Source organism: Penicillium canariense, assembly GCF_028826845.1.
Source record: "Penicillium canariense strain IBT 26290 chromosome Unknown utg000002l_segment0_segment0, whole genome shotgun sequence".
In the NCBI taxonomy this organism is placed as follows: Eukaryota; Fungi; Ascomycota; class Eurotiomycetes; order Eurotiales; family Aspergillaceae; genus Penicillium; species Penicillium canariense.
In genome coordinates this window covers 3689029-3715352 of record NW_026622729.1, presented here as the reverse complement: position 1 = coordinate 3715352, position 26324 = coordinate 3689029, and the positions used below count along the sequence as shown (strand labels likewise).

General features: G+C 43.8%; 5 protein-coding genes across 5 annotated transcripts; 3 read left to right on the top strand and 2 right to left on the bottom strand.

Moving 5' to 3' along the window:
• Positions 1 to 4350: 4350 nt before the first annotated feature.
• Positions 4351 to 9604, bottom strand: N7482_004522 (ABC transporter ATP-binding protein; the record flags this gene model as incomplete). Its single annotated transcript, XM_056686647.1, has 4 exons — positions 4351 to 4394; positions 5767 to 6044; positions 6128 to 9375; positions 9434 to 9604. The coding sequence occupies 4 exons, from the start codon at positions 9602 to 9604 to the stop codon at positions 4351 to 4353; spliced, it is 3741 nt and encodes a 1246-aa protein (XP_056545389.1).
• A 1090-nt stretch (positions 9605 to 10694) lies between these two features.
• Positions 10695 to 11252, top strand: N7482_004521 (uncharacterized protein; the record flags this gene model as incomplete). The annotated part of the gene is made up of 1 exon (XM_056686646.1): positions 10695 to 11252. The coding sequence occupies one exon, from the start codon at positions 10695 to 10697 to the stop codon at positions 11250 to 11252; it is 558 nt and encodes a 185-aa protein (XP_056545388.1).
• A 6682-nt stretch (positions 11253 to 17934) lies between these two features.
• On the top strand, positions 17935 to 20088 carry N7482_004520 (signal recognition particle subunit SRP72; the record flags this gene model as incomplete). Its single annotated transcript, XM_056686645.1, has 4 exons — positions 17935 to 18255; positions 18328 to 18595; positions 18652 to 18796; positions 18879 to 20088. 4 exons carry the CDS (start codon positions 17935 to 17937, stop codon positions 20086 to 20088), a joined length of 1944 nt encoding a protein of 647 aa, XP_056545387.1.
• A 380-nt stretch (positions 20089 to 20468) lies between these two features.
• N7482_004519 (Gfo/Idh/MocA family protein) lies at positions 20469 to 21800 on the bottom strand (the record flags this gene model as incomplete). Its single annotated transcript, XM_056686644.1, has 1 exon — positions 20469 to 21800. One exon carries the CDS (start codon positions 21798 to 21800, stop codon positions 20469 to 20471), a length of 1332 nt encoding a protein of 443 aa, XP_056545386.1.
• A 1890-nt stretch (positions 21801 to 23690) lies between these two features.
• Positions 23691 to 25710, top strand: N7482_004518 (uncharacterized protein; the record flags this gene model as incomplete). The annotated part of the gene is made up of 4 exons (XM_056686643.1): positions 23691 to 23803; positions 23859 to 24167; positions 24217 to 25068; positions 25122 to 25710. 4 exons carry the CDS (start codon positions 23691 to 23693, stop codon positions 25708 to 25710), a joined length of 1863 nt encoding a protein of 620 aa, XP_056545385.1.
• Between the last annotated feature and the right edge of the window lie 614 nt (positions 25711 to 26324).

Genomic DNA, 26324 nt, shown 5'->3' with positions numbered 1-26324 from the left:
TATCCCTACTATATTTCTAATAGCTATCGGAATTTAGGCTATCTACTACTAAAGACTATTAATATCCCTATTATATTTTAGTAGCTATTAGAATTTAGGCTATCTACTACTTAGAGACTATTAATATCCCTACTATATTTCTAGCGGCTATTAGAAATTAGGCTATCTACTATATAAAGACTATTAATTTCCTTACTATATTTCTACCGGCTATTAGAATTTAGGATATAACTATATAGATATATATATTAATATATAATATATAATATTAGTCTAATTATCTAGACTTTATATAACCTATATAATCCTATTATTATTACTTTAAACCTTTTAAACCTATAGTAGATTAGTAGCTATTAAGGTTATATAAATTATAAGGTCTTTAGTCTAGTAGTATTAGGACTTTTAAAGCTAAACTATAACTATAGGTATAGTTAGATAAAAAATTTTTAAGGATAAAAGAAGGAGTTAGGGTAGGAATTAGGTTATTATTAGGTTATTACTAGGTTATTATTAGGTTATTACTAGATTATTACTAGGTTATTAGGTTATCGCTAGGTTATCGTTAGGTTATCGCTAAGTTATTAGGTTATTACTAGGTTATTAGGATAAATATATATAAAAATAGGGTAGTCTAACTAATCGATCGCGAGTATATCCTCTTCTAAATCGATCTATTATATTTATTAATTTTACCTTCTAAGTATACTATATATTCTCTATTCTCTCTTTCTCCTTTATATTATATCTAAGCTAATTTATTATATTATAAAACTAGTAGTCTAACTTTATATTCTCTCTTTATAATAGTAATCTAGATAATCTTAGCTATCTTACTATATTAAACTACCTAGTAACCCTATCTAGTAGCTACTATATAATTAAACCCTTCGACTCTAACTTCTTCTAACTAAATAACTTACTAATTATTCCCTTTTACTTAGCCTATATTAGACCTAACCGAAGAAAGATATTTATTCTTTATAATAAAATAATATATAATAAATAAATAGATTAGTAATCATAGACTAATTTTAAGGTAAAAAGTAAGATTAATTAGGATTTAATCTACTATATAGAGATTTAGAAAAGCTACTATTAGATTACTTAGAGTATAGATAGTATATTAAAAGTTATATATTAATATTATAGAGCTATTCTTAAGTATTCTTATACTATTAATCTTAAAATAGTAAATAAGATATAGTATTATAGTATATTAATAATATAGAAATATCTAAAAATAGCTAGATATTTATAAAATAAATAATAGAAAAAAGACGAGATTATATAACTTTTAAAAAGAGAGATATATTCCTAAGTCTTTATATCTTTAAACTAATTCTTACTAATATATTCTAGCTATTAATCTTAGGAAGAAACTATAGCCGATAAACCTTTCTTATAAGAAGCTTAGGAAGAAGATCTATTATAATTTTTTATACTTAATTAGTTTTTTTTATTTTATTAAATATCTAGCGTTCTAGTATCTTATTTCCTAGGCCTAGTCTATCCTATTAGCCCTAATAATCTTTTTTACTAATATAATCTATCGCTAACTAGGGAGCCTAGTTAAAAACTAATAAAAAAGTATCTTTTAGATACTACTAGATAGTATAAAGATATTAATTATACTTAATTACTAGATATCTCTATTTTAATAGGCATTTATAGCTATTATAGATTATTTTATTAATCTTAATTAGATATATTATAAAGTACTACTTAGTTTTAGACCTTTTTATAGTATATATACTAAGATAAATCTAAGTAATATTCTTCTCGAAATACTTATAGAGTATAATCTTAAAGCCTAAATATTTAGGTTAATAATAGATAATATATCTAATAATAAGACTTTAGTTAACTCTCTCTAGTAAGCTCTATTAGATAGTATTATTATTATCCGAATTCTATATCTTATTTATATTATCTAGCTTAGTCTTAACTAGCTTCTTAGCTATATTAAGATAGTATTACTAAATAACTTAGCTAAGATAAAATAAATAGAGAAATAGATAAGATTAGTCTAAGTAAATATATAGTACTAAAAATATAAGATATCTTATATCTTAAATAAGATTTACTATCTTATAGTCTATATAAATATAAGTCTTTAGCACTATAATATATTTTATAATCTCTAAATAATCACTATTAAGCTAGTACCTATCTAAGATATAAAAACTTAATAGAACTTAATCTTCCTAATATTTTATTAGATAAAGTATTTATATACTATCTTCTAAGATATAGGGCCTACAAGGGCCTACCTATAAGATATATTTGATGTGGTCAAAACGGCTAGATATCTCGGCCAGATATCTCGGCCAGAAATCTTATCATGAATTTACCTCCTGCTACTACATAGCAGCTACCTATATCATAACGATATCATAAGCTACTACATAGCAGCCACCTATATCATAACGATATCATAAGCTATATCATAACCATACAATAGCAACCAATACTATGCAACTGGTGACAACCAGTGGCAACCAGAATCAGATATAAATATCCATCAAATCCCTAGCCAAATAATAATTGAACTAAGCTTCCTTTATATCTTTTCTTCCCCTTCTAAGTATCTTTATTATATCACACCTACCTATATTAACTATCCTAATATAACTTCCTACGCAGCCTTACTGCTTGCTAAGACTTAGCTATATTACGTTGATAGACCTTATATCTCTTAGGATTATACTCTATATTATCTATAGTATCTCCCTTAATCTCGATACTATCGACTATCTTAGAGAGCCTCTTAATCTATTAATTATATATATAGGCGAGTCGTTAATACTATCGCTTCGGTATAGTAATAGATATAAAGGGTTTTTAGCTATACCTAGGATAATCTATTACTATCGCTAGAGGAGTGCTCTTAGGTAGTTTCTATCTATCTTAGGTATTTCTTACGATATAGAGGTTATATCTCTTTTCTAATACTCTAATAGGCGTTTTATTCTTAATAATAGTAGGGATTCTACTATAGAATTCGAAGCCTTTCTTACTAATATAGCCGAGGGATAGTAGATTCGTATAGAAATTAGGTATATATAGCGCTTCTATTACTACCTCTTATTTTTTACCTATCTTTAGGTCTATTAACCGGAGGATAGCTATTCTTTTATCCTTAATAATAGAGTTACTATTACCGGTTTTAATAGTAAATTCTTCCTTAGTAAGGTTTTTAAAGCTCTCTTAGTAGTTATATATATAGATATTCGCTCTTAAGTCTAGTATCTAAGAGTCTTTAAGGGGATATCTCTTAGCTATATAGTTAACCTAATAGGATATATTAATTATATATATAGCTACTCTCCTAATCGATCCCTATATCTCTTCGGTTACTACTAGCTAGGTAGTAGCCTAGGTAGTGCCTCTATCCTCTTTAATCTTCGCGATCTTCTCTTAGTCGAATTTACTAAGCTTCTTAATAGCCTTTACGACTAGTTCTTCTATCTCGGTTTATAGCTTCTAGTAATCTAGCCTAATACTTTCGATAATATAATAGTAGAATCTCTAGGGATAGTTTCTGCTATATATATAGGGGGTCCTTTTCTTATCTTTCTAATAATTTTTAGTATCTTACTAACCCTTAGTGTTTCTTTATTTAGGTATTACCTTCGGTTAGCTATCTAGTATTAATATAGCTAGCTTTCTAGCCCTTTCTTTTCCTAAACGCTCTAGTAGACTTTATTATATATAGTATATAGATATAACCTTACTAAAGGTAGGATTCTCTATCTCTAACCTATTACTCTAGGTTAAGTAGAAGAGATTATCCTAGATCTAGATAGCTCTAAGGAAGTCTCTAATAGCGAATTTAGTAGGCGTTAGACTATATAAGATATCTAGTATACCCGTAGTTTTAGCTTTTTCGTATAGAGATATCTAGGTAGTTAACTACTTATTAATAGATATATTATTAGATAGATATATTAGTATTTAATACTACTATCTTCGGAGATCTTCTATACGGTTAACTTCCTTCTATACGAACTCCTATCTTAGCTTTACTAGCTTCTTATAAGTAGAGATAACGTCTATAAGTATATAATAGTACTCTACGGCTAATAAATAGGATATAGTATTACTAAACCTATTAACGGCTTAGGTAGTCTTTACTTATTTAGCCTCTTTACGGTTATATCTATTAAGAATATATATATACTTCTTGTATTTATTATCGGTAAGGTTAACTTTGTCTATTATATTCTTATTAATCTTACTAACCGGCGGTAGGGGAGCCTTCTTTAGAAGCTTTTTAATCTCTATATCTATCTTTATAGGGTTAAGATACTCCTAAAGGTCTTTTTGATAGCTTTAGTTTTAAAGTAACTAATCTAGACCCTCTACTAGGCCTTCGTCCTTAACCGCTAGTCCTATAGGATAGGTTAAATTACTTAAGATTTAGTCTTATTAGATATCTTTATATATATCTTTTACCGTAATCCTAACGGTATCTCCTCTGGTCTAAGTCCTTATTAATCTCTTCTAGGATTTTATATAGTCGTTTAGGGGTATTCGGCGGTAGGAAGGCTCTTACTATTAAGATATAGAGTAACGGTCTTCGTTGATTATATCTTGATACTTTAGTGTACACTCGGGCTTATAACTGATAGAATAGGCTGATTCTGTATGGGCTAGTATAAAAGATATCTAATAGGACGAGAGATAATTGATCAGATTGATGATGATAGAAAATTAGGGGGATTGCCTGTTAAATAGCTATCCCCTGGCTGTACGGACGTATTTCTGTCCGTGCGGCCGATACTCGGCTATTACAAAGCCTGAGTTTCTCTGTAAGCTAGTATTACATATAAAAATATAAGAAACCTAGGCGCTTGATGAATAAGCCCGTTCTTAGTGGTAAGTTACCACTCCACATATTTCGACAGGTAGAGGTATAACTGAATTAGAAATCTACATCAACTGGCTGAGGGCCAAGCCAATGCCCGTTACTCTGCGGCTGGAGGTTTATATCTACTTAATTATGTCTCCTTTTAAGTGTACACCTTATTCTTGTTGTTAAAAATTTATATGAAAAAAGCTTCGTGGAAATATCCGACTAGATTCAAATTTTGGTATTTACAACAGTGAAGCTTGTATGCGCTGCTAGGCCGCCCTCGACATGCCCGCTACTATAGGGTTTAGTCCTCACGCTATTACTAGTCACGTTGCTATTACTACCTTAAGGAGAAAGGAAGACAGCGCTACTAAGTATATCGCGGGTAGGCTATAGGTTTGTGTATTCCGTATTAAGCTATAGTTATACTAACGTATAGTACTAGGTAGGAGTATATAGTTATTCTCGAGCTACCGGCAATTATCAGCGTCTTAGATAGCGTATTATTTATTATAGCTAAGTAATATATAGGAAACCTTACTAGGGAATACCTTTAAATAGTTAACAACTATAGTAGGATTGGTGTAGGAAATAGCGCGGAGGCAATAGAGTACTCTATGGCGAGCTTATTGTATATTTAGGTTGAGAAGTAACTATATAGCTGTTAAAGTACCTACCATCGAGGTATAAATAAGTACTATATCGCTAAAGATATCCGTAGTATTAGCATTTACGCCCCGCTTAAGAAGAAGAGCTATAGCCGCTACTTAATTTCTAATCATAGTCTATATTTATTTTGATATATCAATTGTTTTACTCAAGTTTAGTAGGCCCTTCTTTCTATTCCCCACCTCGAGTGTATAAGTGAAAATACTTCCCTCGTCGAGCGACGAGTTCATCATGCGAACCTGCCTCGATGATTCGGCCTTGATCCAGTACGTAGATGACATCCGCATTTCTCACAGTGCTCAGACGATGGGCAATTGTAAGAGCGGTACGACATTCAGACGCGCTGTCTAACGCCTCCTGAATGAGCTTCTCGGACTTCGCGTCGACCGCTGAGGTGGCCTCATCCAGTAACAGAATGGCGGGCCGCTGCACCAGGGCACGAGCCAGCGCGAGTCTCTGCTTCTGCCCGCCGCTCAGTTGGCTGCCACGATTGCCTACTGTGGTAGAAAATCCGTCCCTAGAAGAATTCATGGGTTAGAATAACCTAATAATACGTGACTGACTGGCGCACTCATGAGGACAGGGATTGAGATCACTTACGGAAGAGATAGGATGAAGTCGTAGATATTTGCGGTTTTGCAAGCAGATGCAATCATTTCATCAGAAGTGGCTTCCGGATTGAGTCCAAGAAGTAAATTCTCCCTGATCGTGCCGTCATACAGGCTTGGCTCTTGAATAACTAGGCCCAGGGCTTGTCGATACTCTTTCACATTCAGGGTGGTGATCGGCTGGCCGTCCACCAAGATTTCTCCGTGCGTCGGGTCGTAGAATCTTTCGAGAAGAGAAATAATGGTACTTTTACCACTTCCTGTTTCGCCAACAAGCGCGACATGTTGTCCAGGTTCAATGGTAAATGAGACACCATCCAAGACCAAGTCGGGCCGAGATGGATACCGAAAAGAAACGTTTCGAAATTCAATTCTCCCTTGGACATTTCCAACGCTGTATCCACTGGAATTTAGTGGATCGATCTTGGATTTTCGATCGAAGAGCCTCTTGAAATCCTGAGCGGACTTCTTGGCTTTGCCGATATCAGGGGCAAATGAGAAGACGAGGCCAGCAGAGAAGGCACCCATGGTGATAGACGAATAGACCGTGACGAACTGAAAAGTTGAATATTCACGCCAAAGGATCAGCCTGCCACCAAACCAGAATCCGAGCCCCATACAGGCGTAGAGGAGTGACTGAGATAGGGCATAGAGCGCCGAGGTTTTCAAATTGGTTTTGAGGCCAGCACGCTCGGAGATCGCAAGCACCTGTTTAAAATACGCCAGCACATCCTGCTCTCTCGTGAAAGCAAAGACAGTTTGGATAGAGGTCACTGTCTCGGTCGCGTATGCAGCAGTCTCTTTACTAACCCTATCAGTTTGTTCTTGTAGCCTTGCGACGAGCCAGACACCATAGAACCCGCTACCAACAAGGACCGGTATGACTGAAGAGCAGACAAGGGCCAGTTTCCATCCAAAGGCACAACCCACGACAAACGCGGTGACCAGTGTGGAAATTGCAATCAGTATCGTCCCCAATGTCGCTCCACTAATCCCCGCCAGATTAGTAGACTCAACCGAGAGAAGGGATGTCAAGGCCCCGATGCTGTTTTCTTCCTTTTCAAAAAAAGAGATTTCCTGCCGGAGAATTGCCTCCAGAGCGCGATAGCGTGCCCGGTATACAAGGCGTTCGGAGCAGTAGGCAAAGGCAACTCCCTGAATAATGAATACCAAACATTCCACTAGAGCCAGGACCAAGAACATGAGCGACCAGAGCCCTGCACGGCGGCGAAGGAGGCTGCCCTCACTGGGTGGTAAAGCGATGGCTGTAATAGCCTTCCCAAACAAGATGGCGGAAATTGGCTCTTCGAATCCAGCAATGATCGAGCAAACCAACCCGAGCGAGATAATAGGTAGCTCCTTTAAATTCAGAGAAGCAACAAATCGAGCCAGAGCGAGAGATGAGTCCCCGTTCGATTTATCGATCAGGTCATCTGGGGAGGTCTTCAACCAGCTAGCTGGCAGCTCACCATCCAAAGCAAGCTGTGTATCCAACGCTTTGCTAATGGAGAGTCTTTTTTCAGTGAGATCAGCTTCGACCTTTGCATCAATAGTATTTCCAGCGCTGTCCCTGTGAGTTTGGGCCTCTACCAGGAGGAAATAGTTTCCCTGAAGTTGCATGAGGTGGTCATGTTTACCCTGCTCAACAATTCTCCCACCGTCCAGCACGATGATGTTATCTGCCCCTTGAATAGTGGACAGTCTGTGTGCAATAATAATTGTAGTGCAGGTACTTCTAACTGCCTTCAGTGTATTTTGGACTTGAATCTCCGTTGTAGTGTCTAATGCCGAGGTCGCTTCGTCCAGGATAAGAATCTTCGGTTGCCCAATAAGTGCTCGAGCAATGGCAATCCTCTGCTTCTGACCGCCAGATAGCTTTGATCCTCTAGCTCCAACGCGAGTAAGGTATCCATCTGGCAGTTGCATAATAAAGTCGTGGGCGCAGGCTAGTCGTGCCGCATTCTCAATCATTTGTTGTTTCTTTTCCGGCGTATGACTTTCAAACTTTGTGCCGACCAGGCCGTATGCAATATTCTCCACCACTGTCGTGTTGAAAAGGCTGGGCTCTTGATCGACCAGACGAATATTTTGGCGGAGGGACTTGAGATTAATATCGCGGATATCAAGGTTGTCCAGCAATATCTGACCGGCGACAGGATCGTAAAACCGCTCGAGAAGATGTCCGATTGTGCTTTTCCCGGCTCCAGACGAGCCAACGACGGCAGTCATCTGTCCAGGTCGAAATGTCAGGGTCAGATTGTCTGCGACCACGACGCTTGGTCGAGATGGATATATATGCTTCACATCCCGGAATTCGATTTGGCCAACAATATCATCACTAATCACAAGGCCGTCTGCGGAAGATGAGTCAATTGGAGAGATGCGGTCGATCAGGCTAAAGACGCGCCCTCCTGCAGCAACTGCTGACACGAAGGCGCCTGCATTAGCCCCCACTCCAAGGACTGAAAAAGCAGCAGACTTGATTGCCAGTGTGATGGTCACAACTGCGGTAAAGGTAGCACTTCCGAATGACAAGTATCGAGAGCCTTGCCAAAAGGCCAACGCAACATTGACATACCCAATCCCGACGGCAAAGCCGACCATTGCACCCATGAAGCTCTTTAGGCGGAAACCATGCTTCTCAGCGGATTTAATCTGCGTGCTATACCGGTCCAGGATATCTCTTTGCATGCCCAGGGCTGTTGTATATCGGATGGCACTGAGGGCTTCCTCAGCCAGAGATCCGCCCGCCGAGTATGCCTCCAACGCTTTCCCGCTGTAGCGTGCAGCGATCTTGTTGCCTCCAAGCAAGAGGATCACACCCACGACAATGCACCAAATAAGCATAAACGTAATCTTCCACTGTACAGTGAATGCAATGATAAATGTCGCACCCAGAGTCCCAACTGCGCTGAGGGTGAGAGCAAGCTTTTGCGACAGGCCTTCCTGGATTAGGTGGGCATCAGAGGTAAGCTGAGTAGCAATCTCCCCCGCGCCTCGCTCGTCAAACAGCGCAACATTTTGCGTTAAGATAGATTCCATGCAGTGCTCTTTTATGCGCCGCGTAATCTTTGCGCCAAGGTAGATGAATCCAGTGGTGGATACATACTGTGTGACGAATGAGCCGATGGCAATGTAGAGAAAGAGCAGGGTGTAATGATCAACTGCGCTAGAAGAGTCTTGATGCCCTGTTGTGCCTTCGGTTTGAACAAAAATATAGGCAATGCGACTAAATACTAGCTGTCCACTGTTAATAAAACCCGCCCCAAAAATGCAAGAAGAGAAAAAAAGGGCTTACAGTTGGTGCGGGCTGGCAAGCACCAGCGAGAATGGCTGAGACCGCACAAATAAAAAGAAGCACAGCATCGATTGTGGTCGCATATCGATAGAGCCCTAAGAATGTGATTTTTACAACTGAGAAACTGATTTGTTTTTCAATAATGCTGGCCTCGGTGTACTTTGGAGCCATGGCAGGCAGATCTGACAGAGAGCTGCTCTCAGTCTTCAGGTGTGGTTTTCCTTCAGCCAGCTTTCAACAGGATAGCTATGCCTTATATATTCTCAAGGTGGCCGAAGGATTATCGGGCTCCAAATAAAGGCTAGATGGATCAAGAAATGACTGGAATATTGTCGGGGTCCAAAAAAGGGTTAGTTGGATCGACAAATGGCCAGGATGTGACTGTAGCCTATGTAATTAACGTAGCCACCCGGTCGTCCTGGCCACCCCAAAACACCATACTAGATGTTGAATGTTGAATCCTCTATATTTCAACCACCACGAATTGATTGTACTGACGTATGGCACCGGGTGGGAGTATGTAGTTGTTCTCGAGCTGCCGGCAATTGTCGGCGTCGTGGACAGCGTATTGTTTGTCACGGCTAAGCCGCATACGGGGATCCTTGCCGGGGAACAGCTTTGCCAGTCGACGACTATGGTAGGATTGGCGTAGGAAATGGCGGCGGAGGCAGTGAAGTACTCCTCGGCGAGCTCGTCGCACGTGTCTTCGGCCTGGGCCATGTGAGTCGTGTTGGAGATGCACACAGACTTGGGCGTGGGATCTTCGCCAAAGATTGCTGATTGCCGAACTATGCCCTGAGGGAGGATTGGTACAGGGCGACCGGCGGTCCAGCGACGGCCTGCCGTCCAGAGATACGCGTGGAAATGGCACCGCTTCTGGCGCCAGAAGCTATCTTTTCAGCGTCGGTTTCACATATCCTCAGATTCTAGGTGTAAAGCCCGGCTACCTCTGCAGTTGCTGGAAACAAAGCCCATTGCTAGCCGTTGCTCATTCATGCCTTCTGTATACAACGAAGAAAGAACAGTCCAAGAAGTTTCTTTGTTCAGAAGAATTGTTTTCGTTCAGCTCCTGCTAACAAAGAATATTGGATCAAGAGATCCCATCAGGCCTCGCCTATAAATATGACCTAAACGCCCTCTCCTGGTAGACTCTCCAAATCCATACTGGCAACCACATAACTGCTATCTTCCAGTTCTCGTTTGAAACACCAAGCTTCTTTGGAATTAGGTAAGAAGGAACCCATCAACAACATCCACCAAGATGTCCTCCAATACCAACCGTCCATCTCCACCAGAAAACAACATCGACCGTTTCCTCCGCATGCGGAAGGAAATGTGCGACAAGCTGGTGCGCTGGAACATGAATCTCATTGGGGATCCAGGTATCAGCCGCATCATGTCCACCCGGGTCGCGCAGCTCCTGAATGAGTTCGATGAGTTCACAACGCTGACATTCGAGATCTGGAGCTCCTGGATTATGTCTGATAACGACCGCGAGGGCTTGACAGCCTGCTTCCGGACCAAGGTCGACTGCATCAGGGAGCACATGGTGACATTGATCCGAGAGTTGGACACCCCGCCCTTGTACTACCACCGCGCTGAGCTTGCGGAAGTAATGAGCATGCTAGCTGTCAGTATCGGTCGGCTGCACTACCGCAAGCAGGTCGACGACGAGGTCCGGCGGATGCGGGACGCCGCGCGCGAGATGAACCATAGAGTCGTAACGTCTCCAACATACCTTGGGCCCCATCTCGCAACCGTGTGGGATAATATATTTGGAACCATTGAATGCGGCTGTGAGTATTGCGGGACAGATTGATGGTGATTTAAGGTCAGTGGTCATTTCTTTTGTAAGTTGAAATTTTCTTCATTCATCAAATTCCCCCCAAGGCCAAAGGTAAGCGGTTCTTTTCTTTATCGGGGAGTTTCGGCATCGTTTCTGCCAATAATATGAGCAACTGGAATGAATTTTTGAACCTAACCTGATCAACTGTCCAGATCAAAGTAATTGTAGTTGAGCGCTGAACATGTAGGTGTAAAAAAAGACGCAGCCAGACGTAAGAGCAAGGACGAAGGGGTGCGAGCCTTGATAACTTGTCACAGCAAGCTGATACTGTATAGCCTAGTATGCAGAGATAACCAATGAGATCAAGCGGAACCAATTTGTATGAATAGAATTGATTGAATCAACAGAAAAACAGGGCCGAAAGCGCTGCTAAAATAACCCCATGAGCCACACCGCTATTCGATGTGTCTCGTCACTCAGCTGTGATAATAGCTGTATTACAGCTCAGCTCCCTAATTACATATGAAATACTAAACGAATGTAGGCCTATCAGCAACCAATCAGTTGCTAGCGGTAAGTTATCCCTTTATGTGCTGACACACCCCTTTAGCAAAATGGCTGTGGGCAATTTACTACACTATTTTATCTGACGTCCTTAGGCATTGATTTCACCTTCTAATAGCCGTCTAATATCTTCCATCCCTAGCTATCTAACGAATTCGACGTACTTCTAGCGAGGTAATAGCTTCGTAAGACCGTCAGCCACTATCTCCGACGTTTTGACCTACTACACCGGTATACGTTCGGCTTGAACCTCCTGTCGCAGCTAGTGCTAGTAGATATTAATATATCGGAGCTTTATGCGTAGCTGAGGTAATTCGCCCGTTAAAAGGTTGATAGTCTGCTAGTTATTATATTATAGGATAATAGGGTGACTAGGAACGAACATAATAGCCGCGAACAGACGATTCTATATATATAGAGACTTGCTAGCGTCTGATATTACTAGTAATTTAGCCTTAGTAGTACTCGTTGTTATAGTCTTCTGCTTCGTAGCCTTCTAATCTACCGGCCCTCCGTATATTAAATAGATATATCTAGATAAGCTCCTCCGGTTATTATTATCCCTATATAATATATTACTAAAGAACTAAACGGTCGTCGGGTCTGAATTAGGTAGCTTCCGATAGCAGACTGCCCTTATCTATGTGTGATAGAGGTAAGCGATGACCTAGTTAATAGCGTTAACGTGATTAGGGGAAGGGTTCGATAGGAACTAAGCGAGATATAAGATAGCCTTCGCTGCGTCTAGCCGGGTAATAGTCGTAGTATACTATACGGAACCGACCTTAGCAGAGAACTTATACCTTCGCTCGTCGGTAGCCGTTCTACTATAAGCTTCGAGGTTAGTAATATTAACAGGAGGAACTTTAAGGTGTCTTTCGGTAGTTAAATAGTATTTATACGCTATCGTAGAGATATAGGCATCTTGATATAGCTATAATTTACCCTGCTGACGATCTCTCACGATACGGATGCCTAGAAACTACTACGCTTCGCCTATCGAGCGAAGCTCCTAGGTCTCTTTAAGGCTTTTAGCTATATTCGTAGCCTCTTAACGTATTAAAGGATAGTTAAAGATAAGGATATCGTCGACGTAGAAGATAATAATGATCCCGTCGGCGGTAAACAGGTAAATATCCTTATAAATAACCTTAAAGCCTAAAGCTGTTAGGACTCTTAATACTTCCTACTACTAGAGCCTCGGTGATTTCCGTAGGCCGTACAGCGCTCTTAAGAGCTTCTAGCACCTTAGTCTTCGTCCCGGAGGGTAGAGGCTAGGAGACAGTTCTATATACACTTCCTTATTAATCTAACTATTAAGGAATACGTTAATAGCGTCGTATTAAGCGGTATCGAGGTTAAATATAGCGGCGAGGGCGAAGATAGCTCTAGTAGTGCGAACGGCTAGTGTCGCTGAATATTTCTTATCTATTAATATCTTCTAGAGGTCTCCCCTTACGTATATCCTCGCTTTATATTTAATTAATAGGCCGTCGCTATCGAATTTGTATATAAACACCTACGTTAACGGTAAGACCTAAATACCTCTATCTATCGGTCGGTTGACTTCCTTATAGGTGCCCTTTCTCTCTAGTATTTTAACTTCCTATAAGGCTACTACTACGAAGCCCTCTTTATACGGGTGACGTATTATCTCTGCCTAGTTCTTCGGCTCTAGTAGTAGGTCGTCTCGGTAAGGACGTTAGTAGGTCTGTGGCGAGCTTATCTCTATAGAAAACGCTAACAGAATACCTTTATAATAGTCCTCTAGATCGTTTACTAATACGAAATAAGCCCTCCTATATATATATTTACCCTCGATAATATTACTCTCCGAAAGCGACGTATTAATGTCTCTTAGTATAAGAGATCTATACTTACGGTATCCTAGCGGTAGTAGATCTAATACTTCCGGTGGTTCTAATACCTATCTAAGCTCTCCGAGGAGCTACTTATTAGGCCCTTACCCTCTTACCTCTTTAGCTTCGAGGCGGTTTAAGGTTTCTAGTATTATTAGAGAGGTTAAGAGTAGCATTAGCTCTATTAGAAAGCTTCCTAGGACTTCTAATAACCTCTCTAACACTATCGGTTAACGGGAGGGCGTCGGCGATAGTATTATTATTATTAGAACTAGGGAATTTAATATAGATTCTTTCGTAGAGCTCTGCTCTACTTCCCTCCGTTCTTCTTACCTTTCTAGCAATTCTAGCTGCCTTTCTAGTATCGTAAGGGTTATCTCAAGGCCCTCATCGTCGGTAATAGGCATTTCTGTAGCGTTATGTCCTACCGTCTATAGTATCGTCTCGAGGATATCGATTAGCGGTAGTCTCTCTATTTCCTATAGGTTAAATCGGACGTTCTTGTTAAATATAATATCCCTAACTACTCTAACTATATTAAGATATAGTAGCTATACTCTCTAGATATTCGAGGTAATATAACCGACTAAATACCCTATCTCTACGTACGGCGCTATCTTATCTTTCTAGGGAATCCCTTAACGGCGTATATACGCTCTACAGCTATACACCCGGAGGTTTGAAAGGTTAAGGCGTAGTTTATTCTAGTAGTAAGGTTTCCGAATAGCCTTAATCTATAGGATAATCTCTTAGCCGTTAGGTAGTATCGTAGGCGCTCTATTAATTAAATAGACCGCTATATTCACTACTTCTAGCTAAAGCTTCTTCGGTAAGCCTATATCGATAATAAGAGCTCTAGCGATAAGGATAATAACACCCCCTGCTCTCTCGATGAAGCTATTCTATTTAGGTATTCCTACGACGCTGAATTCGATTAAAATACCCTCTCTCTCGCAGTATAGGCGGAAGGTAAGGCCTAGGGTCTATTTATTGTCGCTTTTAAAGACCCTAATATCTATACTAAGCTAATTTCGATAGATAGTAATAAAGCTAATAATAGCATCGATATAACCACTCTTCTTCTCGTGTGTCTAGGCTATATAGAGGCGAATACCTTCGATAAATAGGTGAGAGACCTATTTATAACCGTTATAAGCTTCCTCTAGCTATAACAGGTCAAAATGAAGCTTTCTAAACTTACCGAAGGTCTTTATTCTTACTACTAACCTCCGAGAGATCTACTTCTTTACTTTCGCTAGCTAATAGGTCTTATATCGTTTAGGGTTACACTAAGCGTTATCCTTAAAGTCTCCCTTAATTATTATACCGTTAACCATCTTTACGAGGGTCTTAATACGTCGGTTATATATATACCTAAGCCTCCGGTGCTAAATCTACGGTAAAGCGACGGATATAAGTAGTTTCTAAGAGGTTTTAAGTATAGGAAAGGCTACTAGGGGGCCTTTAACTGTCGGGACACGTTTATTACCCTAGTAATACTCTAGGAGGTAGAGTCTAAACTTCCTACTATATATAGCTACTAGTTTATCGTCCTTAGTAATAGCCGGGAAGCGGCTATTAAAGAAGAAGCCGTTCTTACTAATTTCTAACACTAATAGGATATTAGTTTTAAAGCCTAGGACATACTACATATCTAGTAAGATTACCTATATAATCTTACCGGTAGGGTCTTCAATAATAACTTTGGCAGTACCCTTCCTATAAGCAGCGATTTTACCACTACCGAGTGTAACTATACGGCGTTCTTCCTTTATACCTCCTACGAAACGATCGAGACGGTTACAAATATAGATATTAGCTCCCGAGTCAATAATCTAGCTATTTTCGAGCGGAAGAGATATAGCGGCGTTATACACGGCTAGGGTAATATCGAAGGTAAAGAAGCTCACGGATTCGGTTAGTAGATTATTAAAGCTATCATCTCTATCGGTAATAGCTAGCTAAGCTATCTAGCTAGCCTTCCTAGATAATAACGAGACTTCGGTACTTATTAGTTTAGTAATTTCTTACTATTTAGCGAGGCTTAGCTTCTTAATACCGTCCTCGACTCTCTTACGAGAGGTTTTATATTACTACTATCCCTAAGGCCTCTTAGAAGCGTTAATATAGAAGTAGTCTTTCTAGTAATACTTTAGACTACTATATATATAGCGTAGCTTCTTCGAATTCGATAATGATAAGGACTGCCCTTAATCAGGCTGTTAATGCCCGTATAGCGTCGCTACGAAGGCTATAGTACCTAAATAGCCCTTCTTGTCCTAGTTTTGTACTTCTCGGTAAGTCCTGTATTCCGAGATGATATCCTAGAACTTTAGCTTCTCCTTCTTATCTAGCAGAGCCCTATATTGATTACTGAACTAGCTATCCTAGCTAGGGATAACCTAGAGGAAGTCTCTAATGGCGAAAGCGTCCCTAAGGTACTCGGTGACGTAGGAATAACGCTAGATATTAGGTACTTTCGCTATATACACTTTATTATATAGATTTAACTAGTCTGTTAGCTATTTAGCTATCGACACCGAGGCCTTACTAAATAGAGTAGTTACTTACTGTTTCTATGCGTTTCTGAGGCCTTATACCCTAGTAGCCCCCTTTAGCTTAAATTCCTATACTAATCTAACTATCTTCTCTCTTATAGTTCTCTTGTCGGCTAGGATACTACGCTTTTTAGGATAGGTTATCTTAAGGATATAGGCGTTTATGTCGGCGAGGTTCTTTTGAATAGCGTAGTAGAACGCTCTCTCCTCTTTAACTAGTATAACGAGACGGGTATAACGAAGGTATTCGGTATCGGAGAGCTTTATCGGGTTATTAACCTCGCTGTTAATTTTATTCGGCCGAGGGAAGGTGTCCCTTAGTTTAGTAGGTGGCTGTTTGACCTTATCGTCTGTTAGCTTAGGGTTAATATACCCCTATACCTTTATAGCTATCGCTGCTGATTCTATATAGCTGATCTATACTCTCCACTAAGCCTCCGACCGGAGCCGTTAGTCCTAGGGGATTACATTTAACGCTTAAGTTATCTCAGAAGTCGGCATCTTCGTATATAAATCAGGCTGATTTACAGGGTCTTTAAGCGGGTCCTGCAGTCCTTCGGTGTTGATCGAACCACCGCTAGATAGCTATACAGGGCTGATTCAGGAAGCTTACGTTGACAGAAAGATCCAGGCGTATTGATACGTATCTTTCTTAGTGATATCAACGGGCTATCGGGCTCATAACTGTCACAGCAAGCTAATACTATATAGCCTAGTATGCAGAGATAACCAATAAGATCAAGCGGAACCAATTTGTATAAATAGAATTGATTGAATCAACAGAAAAACAGGGCCGAAAGCGCTGCTAAAATAACCCCATGAGCCACACCGCTATTCGATGTGTCTCGTCACTCAGCTGTGATAATGGCTGCATTGCAGCTCAGCTCCCTAATTACATATGAAATACTAAACGAATGTGGGCCCATCAGCAACCAATCAGTTGCTAGCGGTAAGTTATCCCTTCATGTGCTGACATAACTATCTACAGGTAACCGCCGACAAAGAACAATCTCGTAACGGGCAGTTCAATCCCCAAGATACGGTCCAGAAAATGTACGAGACAGCAAACAAAGGGCTCATGTTTAGCTAAGTTTGTTGAGCAACTGGTGAACCACGTCATCCGTTTCGGAATTGTATAAATAATTCTTTATTGATGCGGCTCGGTTTCCTTGTGGTCGATAATTCTTTCGCTGGCAATAATCTCCCCACAAGACAGGTCTCGCCAGGCAGGTCTCACCAAGACATTACGGTAGAAAGACGGACAAGATGTGGCCATTTAATGCTGGACATAAACCAAGGATGTCAACAAAAGGTGAGCGGGTCAATCTCTAGCATCTAGCGCTTACGGACATTTGGACCAATTGGCAGTGGATAGCATTTTGGGTTCGTGTGGATGGTCGTCAGAGTGTCTAGACACTAATCCCGGCATTAAATGATGATTTTTATTTGTGCATACCAGCTCCTGGGACGATATGGGCAAGTTGAATACTATCACGTGATTCAATACGGTGGGGTAAAAGGCCACTCAGCGCAGTATTGCCTGATGGGGAAAGACCATTTTCCCGCACACGCTGGTCTTCCGGTGGAGATAGATATCACCGCTGTCTCGTCAAAAGGTCTTTGCTGCGTCAATTGCTCGACAGCGAGACCATTCTAGCGCACGTCCCACCCGTCAACTTTGAGTCATCGGTCGCAAGCTCCCGGTTCCTCTAACATTCTTCACGCAACCCCGCCATGGTTGCGCAGTCGCTGAGCTCGCTCCTGCAGCGAGCTACGATTGACGACCATGAGGAGGTTCTCCAGTCCTGTAACGAGACCCTTACCAAATCCAAGAACGATCAACAAGTCCAGCACATCAAGGCGATCGCCCTGTTAAAACTCGATCGATACGACGATGCATTGCGAGTATTCGAGGCCGGAGGCGATGCGCTGCAGAAGAGTGCCGGGCTGGAATATGCATATGCGCTGTACAAGTGTGGGAAGATTGAGGAGGCTCGAAATGCTGTCACGCAATGCGGCCCCGGGAGAGGCGCCCGCCATTTGGAGGCCCAAGTGGTATGATGAGCAATTTCCATTATCTGAGCCTCGTGTTTGCGCTAATATGCTAATATTTCTCACTCTGATTAGAGCTACCGAGCTGAGCAATTTAGCCACGCCGCAGATCTATATGAGCAGTTGGCCCAGGACAATTTTTCGCACGAAGAGAACGACCTGGCTATCAACTCGTGGGCTACAGATGCGCAGCTACAGTGGAGTGGAGAGCCGGAATATGTTCGCCATGATCGGCCTTCAAGGGAGGATCTGGAATCTTTTGAGACAGCATACAATGCCGCGTGTTTGAATATTGCCAAGGGCGGGCTTGCTCAAGGCGAAGTGCTTCTTAACCGTGCAAAGAGTGAGCATCACCCATTCCCTTGCGTATTGCGGAGTCCATCTGACAATCTTCTATAGATATCTGCCAAACATCAGAGGAACTTACGCCTGAGGATCGGGCCGCCGAGTTGCTACCGATTGCAGTACAGTATCTGTATGTCCTGATTCGGCTGGGCAAGACGGAGCAGGCCGAATCCTTACTGAAGGAGATCTCCGTGGAAGAGTGAGTAGCTATTTGCTGTCTTAACATGCCTTGATGAACTGTGACAAGGGGCTAACTCTGTTCTCTTCTCGTTCTCTTTCAGTATTTCCGAACTGTCCACAAAGAAGATCGCTCGCAACAACATGGTCCTGGCTCGCCAGACCAACATCAACCCTTTTATTCTGTACAAGGCCCTCCACGAAACACCGGATGCCGTCAACAATGACCGTCTATTCGCCTTCCAGGAAAATGCTTTAGTGGGCAACTCACACGCCGCAGACCTCCTCGTTCAGAAATTCGATGGCATAATTCGATCAACGAACAAGGCGCTGTCGAAAAGCCCTTGCCCCTCTACAGCAGCCAGCACTAACCTCCTCTCCGTGTACAATGCTGCGGCGCAAGCGCAAGGTCAAACCGGACAGAAAGCTCTGAAACACATTCTCCCGCTCCTTGAGCGGCGACCTAAGGATCTAGGCCTGCTCTTAACCGTGGTTCAGCTCTACGTTAACGAGGGCAACACCACTTCTGCCATCACCGCCATGGAGCGAACGCTCCACACTCTGGAGGAGTCAATCTCCGAGGCGGATCAGGACGCTCGCTTCAACCCAGGCCTGCTGAGCGCCCTCATCTCACTGTACCAGCTCGAGGGGCGGAAGCTCCAGATTCGCTCCGCCCTGGCACAGGCCGCCGCGTACTGGAGCAAGAAGCCCCAGCCACCCGCATCTCTCCTCCGCGCCGCCGCTACCTCCCTCCTCCACTCCGATGACCGGGCCGATCTGGCGACTGCAGGGGATCTGTTCAAGACCCTATGCCAGCAAGATCCCAGCGACCGTGTTGCCATGGCCGGCTATGTCGCGTCTCAAGCAACCCTGGACTATTCGCAGGTGGAGTCGAAGCTCGACAGTCTCCCCGATGTTGGCGATCTCGTAGCCGACATTGACGTCTCTGCCCTAGAGTCCGCCGGTATCATGCCATCGGCCTCGTCGGCCGCTGCCGCTGCCGCCGCGTTTGCTGGAGCTCGTAAGCGCACTGCATCTGACAAAGAAGGCCGTGCCGCGAAGCGCGTGCGCAAGTCCCGCCTTCCCAAGGATTATGACCCAGAGAAGAAAGCCGACCCTGAGCGCTGGCTGCCGCTGCGCGACAGATCTTCTTATCGGCCCAAGGGCAAGAAGAACAAGCAGCGTGCCGCGGACCGTACCCAAGGTGGCCCTGTCAGTGAGAAGGCAGAAGAGTCCACTGCACAGTCGCAGCAAAAGACTGGCGGTGGAGGTGGCAGTAGCTCGAAGAAGACTAAGAAGAAGGGCAAGCGGTAGTGGTGTGCTGCCGGTAGTGTCTGGCCAGACACCCACTTGGTGACGTGGAGAGCGGTATATTATTTCGATGCATAGATGAAAATCCGGAAAGACTCTTGCTGCCCAAGGTGCGGGCGTATACTCATATTGCATCTTCCAGTCCGGCAATAGTCCACTCATTTCTTCGGATCTTCAATGATCGATTCACGTCAGATTGAACAGCTAAAGGGGCTCCAAATCTAGAAGACGTAGTGAAAATGCATTATAGGTTCCCGCTTGCAGCATTAGTTCCCACTTTTGGCACAAAAACAGATCACCTAGCTCGAAGATAACTCGTAGGTCCAATCTCGGATGGAGTATATAATAAATCACTTGCAATCGGCGCTCGTCCCCCGGCCCTTTTAACCAAGCGGCGTCCGGATCGTCCCGCACTGCCGATCATAGTGCTCGAAGATCATATGCATGAGCTTAAGATCATCCAGAGCATCCTCCGCAGTAGTTTTCGCCTCAACTTGGCTATCACCGCGGTCGCCGACAAGGTACGCGTGCATCGCCAAGAACTCCTGCTCGAATGTTTCTCTGGCAGTACTCACAAACTCAGTTCTTTTAACTCGAGGGCGGAGGGGACCGTTTCTGTTCGCGGCGCTGTCACCGTTGCCATCGCCGTTGGCACTGCCATTGATCGTTTCGCTGCCGCTGCTCAGCATCTCAACGTCCACATCCCCAGTCTCAACGTTGGCCTCCTCAACAACAACGCGCACCGCAACATCCTTCTCGGCCTCACTAAGGCAGGATAAGTCATACTCTACACTGAGCGTCTTTTTCGCGCCATAGACCGTCAAATGCGCGTCGCAGCGGGGAACAGCGTCAATGCCCGCCTCGTACACTAGTGTGAAAGGGTGCCCGTCACGAGTGCCAAAGTCGTCAGTGTAGTGGAACATGGCAGAGTAAAAAGGCTCGATGATAGACACGTTGGAGACTGCGCCGGGAAAGCCGAGTGATTCACGCATCAGCGAGAAATCATGGCAGCCCAGCGTGCCGAGGAATCGACAAAAGGCCTCGCGATCGCAAGTGAGGTCTTCGTCTGAGCCGAAGATCTCGGCAAGCAGGGCGTGGCGCTGTGGACGGGCGATGCTGCCGTTTGTGCCGTTCCCCACATTGGCTCCACGGGTGTATCCGATGCCGCTGTCATTATTCTTCTGAACTGCGGGCCTGGTCAACGGGCCTGCAATGTTGCGGCAGCGTGCGTAGTACACGCGCCCCAGGCTGGCGAGCTCTTTCTTGAATATGTCTGTGAAGCAGGGTGCGTAGCGACGCGCGCAGCCGACGAAGACCTTGGGGCCGGTGTTGTGCGGTCGATGCGATCGCGCGGCCATGCCCTTCTTTCGTGCATCGCGGATTCGACGAAGGCCGTGGATGCTCAGGCTGAGTGGGACTTCCACCATGACGTGCTTGCCGGCTTCCAACGCGGCCAGGGTATATTGCTCATGTTGGTCGAAGGGGAGGAGGTTGATGACTAGGTCGACGTCAGGGTGGTTGATGATCTCGTCGGCGACTGTGGTGGTGTTGGCGAGGCCGAATTGCTTCTGGCTGTCGGTTGCGACATCGTCACTGGTGGTGTGGAGGATGGTGAGATGGTAGTGTGTATGGAGAGAGGCTAATATTGGCAGATAGATGGATTCGGCGGCGTGGGTGGCACCCAGGATCCCGATGCGTATGACAGGGGTAGACATGCAGGCGGTTTGAGATGGGTTGATCGCGTTAGGAGGTATGAGGAGGGACTTGATCGCCTTGACTGGGAGATACCGGGGCAGAAGGGATCACCCTTTGTCCGAGAGGTGATGTGGCGACCAAGGGGGACGTGTATGGAAATGTTTGAGTTTGAACAAAAGAGAGAGAGCTTCGTTTCTGATAGGGCGATGGGATGTGAGACTAAGGTTTCGTGTCGAAGAAGAGGTTGATAGCGGAAACGACGCTGCAATTGATAGAAGTAGGCCTGACTTTTTCAAGTGCCGATCCCAATGATTCACCGTTCAGCTGGTCATTTCCACGCAGCGCATGCCAGCTTTGGGTGACATCAGCGGCTCCCGTCGCCGATCGCGCCCAGCGGCCCAGGGGACGGAATTGACTGGTGGGCCGGTCGGCCCTGTGACAGCTAGGAATTTTTGTTTGGGTCGAACCGTTTCCCCAGACTGGAACCCATGGGTCGTGACGCCGATCTGGGGGGATCGGGGAGATTGGGGCGCCAGAGCTATCCACGAGCGCCTGCTTCAGGTGCTGCGGAGCTATACTACGCATGCCGGGCTTCTAGTGGATGGAGGGGTGGTAGTGGGGGCAGGCATTACTAAGGGGGTTAAGAAGAGGACGAAATGTCGGTCTGTCGTGGCAATAGGGGTAGGGACAATGGCGAGACAGGAAAATATAACCCTAGAGAGAGATAATATGTATAATATAATATATAGTGTATGTTGGACCCAGGCAGTTCACACCAAGCTCTGCAACCTAAGCATCGTGGTAGAGCGAGTGGCCCTCGAGCTATAGCTATACATTAAGGTACCGATGGACGGTAGGTACAGCAACCTATGAGCTTCGAAAAATTGATGTAGTCCTGACACGTTACAACTCCTTTGATAGCGTGATCGTGCAATGTTGCCAAAATTCTTCCTTTCAGCTTTATAAAAATCATAGTCACTACGCGAAACGAGCGTCTCACTCTACACCCTATTCTTGTGCGTACCCTATAGTCCATGCCACCATTCACCATTATAGGTGCAGTAGGAACTAGTAAATACAAATATGGACAAACATGTAGAGTGCATCATGATATTGAGAGAATTTGCGACCGCAAATTATCAAATTTCAAGATATAGCAGTAGAAGGATAGCTTTTCATTCCACGGTTTGATTTTAAAGATCATCAGGTCGTGATGCCTACAGAACATTCGTTCCACTCTTCGGCCGTGTATCATCGGGCGGGAGGGGCCATAGTAAAGTTCCAAAGCGGGCAAAAAGGAGGGCAATGCCACCGAACAACAGTCCTGCTTCGCCACGTTCGTGGAAATACCGAAATGTAGCCTTGGATTGGGTCCCATCCCTAATCCCCGCTATGCGACCCTGTCCTGTGGAGGCTGAACAAGTTTATCAGCGGCAAGGTTCGAGAAGGTAATTGTTTGTATCTTTGAGGGGTTAATGAAATCCGTGTCGAATCCTTCATTCCAAGGAATTGGGCCGTGTTGTGTCGATTGTCTTTGCCTTTGCTTGACGGATCAATTATATGGTTCATTCAAGCGTCCATTAATCTTGAATGTCTTTATCCCACTCTCTTTCCTTTCGATGACTCTCTAGCTTCCTCAGACCCATTTAATTACTCTACGGAATGACTCCAGGCGCAAATTAATTTTGTTTCTAATTTTAGTGTTTGCTACGCCACCGAATCCCACAAGACATGGACAAACTATTTCCTATCACGGCATCTGGGCGGCTATGCAGGAGAAGTCACAGCTCTGAGGGGCTTCGGTAGAAACCCCACTTCACCGTAGTCCACATTGCTCATCTTCCTAAGAGATCAGCTGCCCAATTCCCCCTTTTTCACTTATCAATGGAGCGAGCTTTTCCAAAGGGAAGATGGCAGCTTTTGGTTTTAGTATCGGCGATTTCTTGGCCATTTTGCAGCTTGCAAAAGAGACGCGAAAGAGATTTATAGATGCCCCGAGCCAGTTCAAAGCTATATCTGATGAGTGAGTAGTGGCCTATTCTAACGAGGTTTTAACCTCTTGGTTGAATATTTGATAGTGTCAAGTGCCTGTCAAATGTATTACGAGACATCGAGGATATCGAGCCCGAGAAAAGCCTGTCGGATCAACAGAAACAAACACTGAATGACACCTCCCAACACTGCCGGGATATTCTGAAGGATCTCAACAAAATTCTGGAAAGCTTTCAGGACCTAACGCCGAATGAGCCGCGTACACATAAATGGAAACAAAAATTTCAGCAAGTTGTGAAAAGGCTAGAATGGGATCAGGCTGAAATCGACGCGTTCCGACCACGACTTGCTGGGATTACTGCTGCATTTGGTCTATTGCTTAATGGAATTCAGATGTAAGACCAGACCCTCAATGTCTTCAACAGGGAGCTAAAGTGAAACTAGCAAAAAATTAGAAGCAGGGAAAGAGCAGTGGGATATAACTCAGCGGGGTGTCACCCAGCTAGTTCAGCATGAAGAAGACAAGAGGCGACAAGAGGTTCTTCATTGGCTTTCCCCAACCAACCATGCAAACAAACAGGCCGACTTTATCTCCCATGTTCAGCAGGGCACAGGGAACTGGCTCTTAAAAGACGACAAATTCAAGCGATGGATAAATCAGGACTGCAGTACTGTTCCAGGCCAGCAGACTTTGTTTTGTCCAGGTCTGCCAGGTGCCGGAAAGACATTTCTGACATCGATCGTGATAGAAGAGCTTCAGGACAGAGCCTCCAAGTGCGGTGTCGGTATTGCATTCTGCTATTTCAATTTTCGCGAGAAGACAACGCAGGACGAAATACTCGCTATGATGCTACATCAACTAGTCGAACAAAATCCAAACATCTTCCCAGTGTCAGACAGGCTCTACAAAGAGAACAAGACAGGGACCACTCGGCCGACAGCACTGAGCCTTCTCAGCACTCTAGAGTCTGCGGTTCGTGCCTTTCCAAGGGTTTTTATTGTCTTGGATGCATTGGATGAAAGTCAACTTCCCGCTGGATCTCTGAACAGGCTTCTCGCCGAGATATTTACTCTACAAAGAATGCATAATGTCGGCATGTTCGCGACATCTAGAGATATTATGAGCATCTCGGAGATGTTCCAAGAGAGCTTACATCTCAGGATTTATGCAGATGTGGAAGATGTTGGAAAGTTTCTGAGGGGACAAATGGAAGCTCTGCCTCGAATTGTCCAAAAAGAAAGGACCTACAGGAAGAAATCATTACAACAATTTCAGAGGCAGCGAACGGAATGTTCGTCAACAGACACCCACGCGTGCTTGAATGCTGTAACCACTGACCACTCGTTAGGTTTCTCCTCGCCCGACTACAGATTGAATCCCTGCAGGGGAGAGCATCGGCCAAAGAGATCCGAGAGTGTCTGAAGGTTTTGCCAACTGAACTGGATGACGCATATTCAGAAGCAATTTATCGAATAGAGAGTGAGAAGCGCTGGGAAAGACAAAAGGCCTTCAATGTTATTTCTTGGGTTTCCTTTGCAGCACGGCCATTGACGACGCTTGAGCTACGGCATGCTCTCGCTATTGAAGATGACCAGCCTCATATTGATGAAGAAAACCTCCCCGACATAGAAGATTTAGTTTCTGTCTGTGCAGGCCTTGTTACTGTGGATGAGCAGAGTGATGTTGTCAGGCTCGTCCACTATACAGCACAGGAATATTTCGACCGACACCGAATGCGCCATTTCCCAGATGCGCATAGAGAAATTGGAGCAAAATGCATTCAATATCTCTGCTTTGATGTTTTTGCGGACGGTTCAGTACCTGAGCCCAAAGATTTCAAGGCCCGCATCGATGAAAATCCTTTGTTTGTCTACTCAGCCCAGAATTGGGGACATCATGTCCGACAGCAAGAGGTTAAGATGGATCTTGTCTTGTGACTTCTTGCTAATCCCGCGAAAGTGAATGCTTGCGCTCAGGTGCTCGATCTTCAGTTCTACACATTTACTCCCAAGAACTTTTGGCTTAAGCTGATGCGGAGATCAGACTGGCAAGGCCTCCATCTTGCAGCTATCTTTAGACTCACCAAAGTGGCTAAAACATTGATCGAGAAAGGGTTGGGTGGGCATGTTGAATCAAAGAATAGCCGAGGAGAATATACTCTGTTTTTCGCAGCGGATGGCGGTCCTGCAGAACTTGTTCAATTGTTTCTAGAGCATGGGGCCGCAATTGAGCCCACAGACAGTTTTTCAAGGGCGGGCCCCTTGCACCAAGCGGCGAGAGTAGGCGACAGGGATATTGGCGAGATTTTGCTGAGGGCCAGGGCTAATGTGGATGCCCCCGATCGGACGGGAGATACACCATTGGCATATGCAGTCCGAAATGACCACGAAAGTATGGCCGGGCTTCTGCTTGAGTGGGGAGCCGAAGTACAACATGAAGGTATAATAGGGAACCTCGTTTCAATTGCCGCACGAAATGGAAAGCTGCCTCTCGTCAACTTGCTCCTTGATAGGATGCATCCGAGCCAAAAGATGTTACAGGCTCAGGAGGC